Source organism: Clinocottus analis, unplaced genomic scaffold (genome assembly GCF_023055335.1).
Source record: "Clinocottus analis isolate CAN_PGR_092001 unplaced genomic scaffold, fCliAna1.0.p SCAF_22, whole genome shotgun sequence".
In the NCBI taxonomy this organism is placed as follows: domain Eukaryota; kingdom Metazoa; phylum Chordata; class Actinopteri; order Perciformes; family Cottidae; genus Clinocottus; species Clinocottus analis.
In genome coordinates this window covers 8295001-8305150 of record NW_027175954.1, presented here as the reverse complement: position 1 = coordinate 8305150, position 10150 = coordinate 8295001, and the positions used below count along the sequence as shown (strand labels likewise).

The 10150-nt window shown below is 42.6% G+C and overlaps 1 protein-coding gene across 2 annotated transcripts in view; it reads right to left on the bottom strand.

The window, feature by feature from the left end:
* Positions 1-811: 811 nt before the first annotated feature.
* The window catches only part of LOC137792820 (zinc finger protein Aiolos-like), a 10938-nt gene continuing 1599 nt past the window's right edge, over positions 812-10150 (bottom strand). The window contains exons 2-9 of one of the 2 annotated variants that reach the window (XM_068588573.1): positions 9798-9924; positions 8838-8902; positions 8404-8514; positions 6067-6483; positions 4983-5150; positions 4449-4565; positions 3317-3427; positions 812-2052 (exon numbers count right to left, since the gene is read on the bottom strand). In XM_068588573.1, the coding sequence (XP_068444674.1) occupies positions 1424-2052; positions 3317-3427; positions 4449-4565; positions 4983-5150; positions 6067-6483; positions 8404-8514; positions 8838-8889 (1605 nt within the window). In that variant the 5' untranslated portion in view covers positions 8890-8902; positions 9798-9924 and the 3' untranslated portion in view covers positions 812-1423. Of the gene's footprint in view, positions 2053-3316; positions 3428-4448; positions 4566-4982; positions 5151-6066; positions 6484-8403; positions 8515-8837; positions 8903-9153; positions 9191-9797; positions 9925-10150 lie in introns of those variants that run through there. The other variant, XM_068588574.1, reaches the window with a different exon arrangement.

Here is a 10150-nt window from a genome sequence, read left to right as displayed (position 1 = left end):
AATAATTTTCCCATTGAGTTTTCTTCCAGTTAAAGAAATAATACATGCATACATCATTCTTTATTTAGTTTGGGGACCCCCCTCCCCCCTGCACCATTTTAAAGTGCCCCAAGTGGATCCTAGAAACCACTTTGGGACCCACTGCTCTGGAGCAATAGATACTTTGTGAGGAGAACGCATCAAGAGTGAGTCACTGTCATGCAGTACCACACTGCTTCCAGCAGATGGCGGCTGGTGAAAAGAGACTTGTGATCCACTGACATTCATTTCCTAAGCATCTGGGTGGGAAGGAAGAAACGGTGATGGCTATTTACAATCCCACAACACAAGACAAGTGTCATTTGATATTTAACCCTTATTTGATCATTTTCAGATCATACCAGTTAAATACACAGCAGTGGCTCATATTCTTTGTTCCTGATTTAATGTAACAGCTTCAGAGAAATCTTTAAGTGTTCAACAGCACCTGACATTTAATTTTAACCTACCACAAATTTAATTTATATTCCCGTTACCTGTGTTCTACTTATTTATGCTTACTAAGTCCTAAATATATACACCTCTAGTTTGTGCTACAATAACATCTCTCTGAGTCCTTTATAACTGTGTTTGAGTGTATATTATTGTCAGAAACCAACAGATGGTGCAGAGCAAAGTGAGGTCTTTTGAAGTTGTGAACTGCACTTCTCTCAAACCACAGCCTAAAGGGAGACATGTGACCTTATAGATAATAGGATTTTTTTTCTTCTGCAGTCTTCAATTGGAAAGTGCTTTTTAGAAGATAAACTTCTCTCAACAAGGCACAAGGTGATAAAGGAAAAGGAGTGGTTATCTTTTATTTGTACATCTTTACACAGATAACAATAAAAAACTACAGTAGATAGACAACAAATGTATTTGTTTTTGCTACCTTGTTGAACATTTCAATGTATATATGGCTGACTATATAATAATATCATATAAACAGGGGCTACACGAGTGACAATTAAGTACTAATGTAACGTAACCCTCTAACCCTCGCATAGACACTTTACAGACCATCTTTTTAGATGAGTACAGTATGACTAAGAACACTCTGACACTCGTCACACTCCTGTAACGTCTCTCTCAATAGCTCTCTGACGCACACACACACGCACACACACACACACACACACACACACACACACACACACACACACACACACACACACACACACACACACACACAGACTACGTGACTACTACTTCATGCTTTCATTTCTGATACAACCAGCTACTAATATGAGTAAATGTGTGTGTGTTATCTGTTTGAGCATATATGTGTGTGTGTGTGTGTGTGTGTGTGTGTGTGTGTGTGTGTGTGTGTGTGTGTGTGTGTGTGTGTGTGTGTGTGCGTGTTTGTGTGTGTATGTTAAAGCATAAAAGTCTGCATGAATGAAAACTACTTCAGTTCAAGGCGGTGCTCACCGCGGGCTATGTGGGAAGAGAACTCGTAACGGTCCCGACTGCGGTGGCCGCACACGTTGCACTCCAGCGGGTCACGGAAGCCGTGGCACCCCATGTGAATGGTGAACATGACATAGTCCAGGAAGATCACCCTGCAGTGGCCACAGGGGTACACAGCCCCGGGCAGTGCTCCGCCCTCCCCGTCAACCCGCACCACACGTAAAGCCTCCAGCAGCGACAAAGGGATGGGCTGGGCGTGTGGGTGAGGGATGCCGTTCTGATGATTCAGCCCCCCCAGCAGGTGCCCTAAGTTGTACATTACAGGCTGGGACATCTGGCTGCCGTCAGTGTGGAACGAGTCCACGCCGAGGGGTGGCTGGGTGGTGTGAGGGAGGCCCAAAACCGGCATGCCCATTTTGTGGCCATTAGTGAGGCCCATGGTGCTGATGTCACTGCGGCTCAACTGGATGGGGTAGGGCCTGCGGGAGGGAGCTGGGTTACTGTTTGACCCTATGGGTTGTTGGTGGGTGTCGGGCCCTGGGGAGCCTTGTGGAGGGTCCTTGACGTCAGTTCGGTAGACCAGCTCCCTATTAAAGCTCAGGTCCAGGCAGACACCGTTGTCGCCTAAACCAGCAGCATAAGAAAAAAGAGCACTGAAGACATTTTACATATCTCATCCAACAGCGTATTCAGAGAAATGCCACAAGCAGCAGTTGAAACAGTTATTGCTTACGGATAGAAAAATATCTATCAGAGATCCTTACAGGACTCTAAGGGGTCGTCACGTTGGTGGTGACTAAAGACAATTAGAACGATGTGCCACAAAGTTTTAAAGCATGAAAGGACCGTGAGCCAGCAGTTGAGCTTGGAGGCATGAGAGGACAGAGGGCTGAGAGGAAGCAGACGACGCAGACGAAGGCCTCTCGTGCAGCTGCACCACAAAGTATAGACATAGATGCACCTGCTCACGTTTCTCGCCTCCCGCCCGTTCTCTCTCTCTTTGTGGTTGTAGACATTACTTCTCTTTTCCCCCTGTGGTTGTCATATTGAAAGATCTCTCTTCATTTGTCAACATGATAGAGACATGTAGGAGTTTTTTTTCTCATTTTGTGAGCAGCTTGAGGGATGATTTACGAAACTACAACCCAATGTTTAAGCTTAGCCAGAGAGGTGAGAGCAAACTATTGAAAATCGTTGTATGTGTAGGACCCCAATGTCAACTTAAACTGATTAAAAATAAAAGTTTAAAGTACATGTTTTCTCTCTCTCTCTCTCTCTCTCTCTCTCTCTCTCTCTCTCTCTCTCTCTCTCTCTCTCTCTCTCTCTCTCTCTCTCTCTCTCTCTCTCTCTCTCTCTCTCTCTCTCTCTCTTTCTCTCTCTCTTTAAACATGTAGTCATTTAAATAACCATGCATGGTTACCAATACCCACCTATGGCACATTTCTCGCAGAGAATTTAAGACAGTGGAGGCCACCGGTGTGTGCAGGTATGAGGCAGGTATTCTGCCCTCACTTCCTGTTTGGCAAGAGATGGAGGCCAGCAAAGATAAACAGACAGACAAACAAGTAGCTTAGCAGACAACTTGAAATCATATACAAAACACAAATTTTGTAAAAGCATGAATGCAAAGCAAAAAGCACAAATGGTGTAAACATGTAAAAAATAAAAAAAGGACCACAGCATCTTTTAGTAAATATAGTAAGGATAAAATTTCAAAATACAGAAGTCAGTAAAAAAAGTAAAATATCGATGAAGTAGATGAATATATTAATCAAACTAAAAACATTTAGGCATTCAGAATGTTTTCTTTTAACCTTAATTAATTTAAAAAAAATAGGTTATTGCCTTTTCTCAGCCCCTTTGTATGTGTGCGTTCAGCTGCTCTTACCGGTGAACTTCTGTGGCATTGAGCTCTTCCGTTTGGCTACGTTGCTAGCGAGCCTGTCAAGCAGCAGAGCACGCTCAGTACCCATTTGAGTCCTCGATGTCTGGCTGTCCTCTGCTTGACAGCAAAAGAGTGAGAGAGTATGAGTGAAACAAAGAAGGACCTCTTTTTGATCAAGCAATATCAAAAGTAAAGGCAGTGCACGGAGCTGCAACTGTCCAGTTCTCAAAGCTTTTGAGGTTGTAAAGTAAAGTAAAAAAACCTGCAAGACACACCAGCTGCTCGAATCTGAGTCACACTGGGAGGAACAAAATATTAATTTGAGATCAGAAGCTTCTTGACTTCACTTCCTGGTGGGTTTTTACTTCACCAGTGCAGGAGAGGAGACCACAAGATGAGGATGTACTTCCTCACCACTACAACACTATCAAGCATGAACTTACAACATTTGGTGACCACAGGAGCAGGTCTGTGTGTTGCAACTGTGCAACTGTCCTGTACGTAGAGGGATTTTTGGGGGGAGGTTAAATACATAATGTCAAGTTAACACCTTCTGTTGATGTAAATGTGTAACTCTGTAATGTATTGTTTTGTTTTATTATATGCATGAAATCAATGTTTAACTTTGCTGCTTAGATATTTTATCTTGATGGATATTATCTGGTTAAATAAACGTTAAATAAATACAATTTAGAGGGTTTGTGTGTGTGTGTGTGTGTGTGTGTGTGTGTGTGTGTGTGTGTGTGTGTGTGTGTGTGTGTGTGTGTTAAGCGAGTGAGTTAAAACATTTGCCCTACATATTTGGCTTCCCCTTTGCCGCTCTAGACATTAGAAGCGGTCTTCATAAGCTGTGCCTCCAAACCACAGCAGCCATAACCTATTTAGCTGTAATGATGGGGTAACAGTCACAAGCTCATTAATTTAGCGAGGCTACAAAAACAGGATCTGCAAGCAATAACAGCTGTAAATGTGCGCTCCATATGTGCAAATGACCTTATGTAGACTGTGCAGTGGTCAATTCACATTAGCAGTTATGTGTGCATTGTGAAGTGTGTCTGTGTGTGTCCTGTGAAGACACGTTGGAAAGATGTTGCCGAGGAAGCGGGTGTCAGAAAGTGGCTGAGTGTGTGCTCACCCCTCTCAGCAGCGCCTTTGCTCTGCATGTACACATGGCACCTCTCTCTGTGCTCTTCCAGGGAGCTGCGCTGCTTATAGCTGCGACTGCAGTGGTTGCACTTGAAGGGTTTGTCCACTTTGAACAGAAGTTTCAGTTAATCACCAACACATGAAACATTAACACCCTCTAAACGTTACAGCGGGTATTATTTCCTTAAGTACGTGGTTTCATACAAAACTGATGATGAGCAGATTATGAGATTGTGCAGCGTGTCTGCAGGTAAAAAAACACGTGAACTGAAAGTGAATCAGTAAGTTCCCAGAGGTAAATGAGTAAGACGTCATATGTGATGAGCGTAACCATATGAGAGTGCATGGCAGGTTGTTACTGGAAAAGCAATGCAGGCTCAGCAGACCTCATGAGATTCAAAAGGGGTGAGAAACCAACATGAAGGAGTGACAGCCCAAACCACCATGATTCTGTGTGCACAGGTGCACACAGTATCAGTGCATATCAGCTTTACATGTGAGTAAGTGTGTGGCTTGCTGGTACCAGAATGGGTGCGCAGGTGCCCGCTTAGAGCATCACGTCGACGGCAGGCATAGCTGCACATGGGGCATTTGAAAGGCTTCTCTCCGGAGTGCAGTTTGATGTGGCGCAGCAGGTTTCCCTTCTGGGTGAAGGAGGCCCCGCACTGAGTGCAGTGGAATGGCCTTTCACCTAGGTGAGAAAGAAAAACACACCATGAAAAACAAGGCTGCCATGACATCTGCTTCTTTTGAACACACAAAGAAATGTTTATTTGTCAAGTTCCATCACTGTGAATGAGCTGTTGCTGCAGAGTCAACGTGTTGGACTGGGTTACTGTTGAACAACACATTGATGTGGTGTTCGAAACGTCTTGAGTGGAAATTCTGTGACACTTCGATACTGATGTGTTAAAAAATTAACCGTCTTTTTGTATGATTTATTTCAGTTGAACGATACTTTTCTTATCCTTTGTATCACAGTGTATTGCCAAAAACACATAATCATTCACCATCTTTAAAAAAGGAACCACTCAGACTGTCAGAAACCAAGAAACAAATGTTCTCATGACGATTAATACGCAACTCACTTCTCATTTAAAAAACACATCCTCATGAGTTCCATCTGAAGGTGGTATTATTCTACTAGTCACCTGTACTCATCAGTAAAACAATGATTGTGTATCACTAAAATATGTGTGTTGACAGCCACTTTACACAGTGACAAGTACAACATGTGGATAGACAAAAAGCATGCATCATATATTCAAGTGAGTTATTAATTCCAGGAATTGCACAATTCTGGGCAAAATAAAGACTGTAGATGTACTATGATGGGTTGACCTATCTGTTCACACACAAGTTATTGCATGTGCTTCAAATTTGAACAAAAGAGGATATTTCACAACCTCCTGCTGTTGCTGTAGCACTGGTTAGGACACGTGCGTCAAGTATGATGCAGACTTGTGCGTTCTTGATCGTAGTTACGCGATCAAACATCTTGACCTAGTCAATACAAGGCAGTATCCACTAGCGCTATCAACAGAGAGACGATTGCACAACTGTTGTGTTTGAGGTCAGGTGCTTTAGGCTGTGTTCCTGTGCTTTACCCGTGTGGCTGCGTTTGTGCACCAGCAGTACGTTGATGCTGACGCAGGACAGGCCACAGATGTCACAGTTGAGCTTGCCTGTCGTCTGGATGCGAGGGGCCACGGCTCCAGGCACGTAGGTCTCTTCTGCACCAGCCGCTGCTCCTGTGTGGGCGTCTGGCAGGGCGGTGCTGTTGTAACGCGAGTAGTCCACCAGCGACAGGTCCTGTGGCTCATTCAGGGTATCTCCTTCTTCATCCCCCTCCCCGTCCCTCTCCTCATCATCGTCCTCCTCTGTCCTCTCCTCATCAAATCCTTCCTCCGTCCCATCCTCACTGGCCCCTTCTGCTTCCTCTTTTAGCAAAATCTCTCTTTCTTTTTCAGCCTCAGGGTACAGCTCGTCATTCTCCATCTCCTCTGCCTCTGTCTTAATCACATCTATGCAAGGAGGAAGAAATCGAGAATCTATTTGAAACATGATAAACAAGAGAGAAGACACATGAAGAGATGATGTATAGTCCATAAAGCAGTTGAAGTTTGTTTTCATTTCCAAATAAGGCAGCTTGTTGAGACTCCACTCCAACCAGAATGTAAAACCCTGTCACATCTTTACTTCTACATTTGTATTAATAGCTGACAGTTTCATATTAGTACTAACGCATCTCCAATGTGTGGGTATCTCAATTTGGCCTTGTAAAGTGTCAAAAAGAGATTCAGAAGATGTGTACACGAGATAAGGGGGAAGGCATTTCCTCTAAATACACAGAAACTAGAACCAGGGCAGGAGACAGAGAGAGCAAGAGAGAGAGAGAGAGAGAGAGAGAGAGAGAGAGAGAGAGAGAGAGAGAGAGAGAGAGAGAGAGAGAGAGAGAAGGCACCTCACACAGACAACACCAATTTATCATTTGCTGTTCAAAAGGTATTTTAGATTGATTCTTTATTGCCTGTATCACTACAGCTGAAAAACATGAATCTGCGTCAAAGCCAGCAGCACAGAGCTGTAATTTTGGTCCATTTCTAGCATATTCAAGTTTTTACTGTTGTTTTTTCTTGACCATTTCATCTTAGTCTCAAGTCCTTACCCACTGGAGGTCAAACGTCCACAACTCACAGCATCTGCCCAACTGTATTTAAATTTGTTAAAACCACAGCTGTTGACACAAAGAGTCCTGCGGCCTAGTTTGCAGGACCTCTCACCTAAACCCTTGCTTGGTGTCAATGTACTCAGTTCCATCCAGAAACCACACTGTGGTCTTGACAGCGACTGGTGATGAGCTGACGAGCGACGCCTTGTATTGTAGAAAGCGCTCAGAGGTGCTATATGGAAACTTTGCACATGCAGAGCTCCGAGAGGCCCAATATAGAGTCCAGGGTCTCAGAGAGGGAACCGCAGGCTGCTCATCAGATGCAGAGCAGGGCTTTAGATAGTGCACCCAGTGGGGCAGACGGGTGGCAGTCAGAGGAAAATAGGAGAGCTATCTGTAACGTTGTGTTCTCATTGTGACAAAGGAGAGCTGAAGGCCACAAGTCTGAGTAATAGCATTTCCACACTCAAAATATTGTGCATGAAACACACTGAGTTAACTTCTGAAGAAAGACCCATAATATCTGACCATGTTAACGAAAAATGTAAGTTTCGTCGGACAACACATGACACCAAAGTGAGCAATAAAACCAGACTGAGGTTGATCGAGCCCTTATGTTCCTCATGTGCATGCTCTGGATCTACCCTTACAGTGTTGAAAGCAGATTATAGTAACCTCTGAGAATGATGCTGTCATTGCTTGGCATTGAATAAAATCTAATGATGAGCTTCAGTACAGGAGCCTTGAACTCTACTTCAGGATAACCTTCATGTTGCCTTTCCAGTCTAATTCGCTGGAGGACATACAAATAGCTCTTACTTCAATTACTTGTTCATCATATGTAATCTGTTTCTAGTTGATCATATATAATTACACCCACCTTGCATTTTTGTAAATATTATTTTTAACTGAAGATAAAGGCTACAACTCCCTCTTGTTCCTATGGGTTTATAATCACACTTTGGGATACACAACTTTTACAAAAGTAAACACGGAAATAATCCAAAACTAGAACATTATTCTAGTAACGAAACTACTCTTACTCAAAAAATGTGTTTCCAAACAGCAGCGTTTCATTGTGAAAATTCACAGGGTTTGTAGCAGTTTGAACCTCAAACTTTTGAGTGGACAAAAAAGTAATTATAAACTCGCTGGACAGTCTGAGCCGGATGGCTAAAATGCAAAGCGTAATGGAATGATGTGTGTGTGTGTGTGTGTGTGTGTGTGTGTGTGTGTGTGTGTGTGTGTGTGTGTGTGTTGGGGGTGTACATACGAGAAGCCGTCACACGTTCAGAACACTGCATTCCATTGTCACTGAATGTATTATCTTCCTTCTCTTCTTCCTCCTCCTGTGGCTTCACATCTGCAACATCACTGCAAACGTCTGAAAAAGTGACACGTTGTGCATGTGCAAATACTTTGTGTTACTTTTTGTTTCATCTGGAGAGCTCCAACCCAGTAAACTACAGTTAACCTTTAGAATAATGGAATATTAAAATCCCTCCACAAACAATACATGTGCAGGAACAAAGACAACTTATGGTTTGCTATTAAATGCAGCCTTAACACATACAGCTTCAGCCTTCAATACTTTTCAGTCATGTGCCGTGAGAGAGTGCGGTAAGCAGGATGGTGGCAGCTAGGGAGAACTGTGTGCAGCCTCATCACGTACACCTTCACATTAAAGACAAGGAGTCAGATACTCACCCATCCCGTTTCCCTCTGGGGTGGTGAATTCAGAATCTTTGTCTGTGTTCATAATGACAAATGTTCTGTGGAGAGGAATTACAATACTCATCAATGAGAGATAGTTGAGAATCCAAATTGACCTAATCAGGTCAAGCCACGTTCCTCCTTATAGTGTTTCTACAACTAGATCTAAATTTACAGAGCAATACAGAGCAATACAGAGCAATACAGAGAGCGAAATTCTCACAGTTTAACTTTATAAAAATTATGTTTGCTGCATATATTTAAAATGTGGTCTTCAATCTTGAACAACACTTTTAAAAGCCGCCCTTACTATTTCGAAAAAAAGCATGTGAAGAAATAGAAGCAACATGTGCATCTCACTGTTCCTGTTGGTTGGACAGCATAAAAAGAAGTGTATTTTAAAAACGTGTGGGTAAAAGCCCACGGTTGATTGCTCAACCCCGTCACTCCATTTAGCCCTATGAGAAAGAGATGATGTTCACTGCACATGCACTTCCTGCCAGGTCTGCACATAGGAGCAACAAGTGTAAAAGAGCTTTCAACACCGACAGCGAGTGAGACTCCCAACACTTGTAGCCAAAGTTTGAACATTGTTTAGGAAAGATATGATCCAGATCCACTTGAGAGACACTTTTTATTCTACTAATAATAACTACATTTCCAGAGCATGACTACTTCACAATGTATAATACAAGTGTAACTGTAATTATAATAAAACCTGCCTAGTTACATAAAACAGTTAAAAAAAAGAATACTCATACAGAGAGATGCAACTACTCTTAAATCATATTCAGAGAAGAAAATACAGCAATAACAAACTTTCCCACATGCTCAAAATGAAATTAAATTGAGAAGCGCATGTCTAAACGTTACAATAAATGCCAACATACTTTTTGTGTTTTATAATTTGCTGAACGATTAGACTACGGTTAAGTGAAGATGAAATGATCTGACCTGCTTTTTGCTCAGCACCTGGAGGAGACTGCAATCGCAGTAGGAGATTCCACAGTCCGCCACTGGACTTTCTTTGAATATGGAATATGCTGTGCGCAACGTCACTACGGTGAAGTTGGAGAAGTCCCTTAAAGGAACAGAAACATATTTTGAACAAGGTTGAGCAACAAAGACCAAAGCATGTTCACACAGTAGAGGAGCACCACCAATGATTTAGATTAGTCCTCCTCAAAGGTTTCATGATCGTAACATAAACACTTCTTCACTGAACCTTAACAAGTAGTCTATAACAATTGTACGTTTATGAGAAAAGCAAATACCTAAATATGGGTTCTGTATAAATTTAGGCGGTC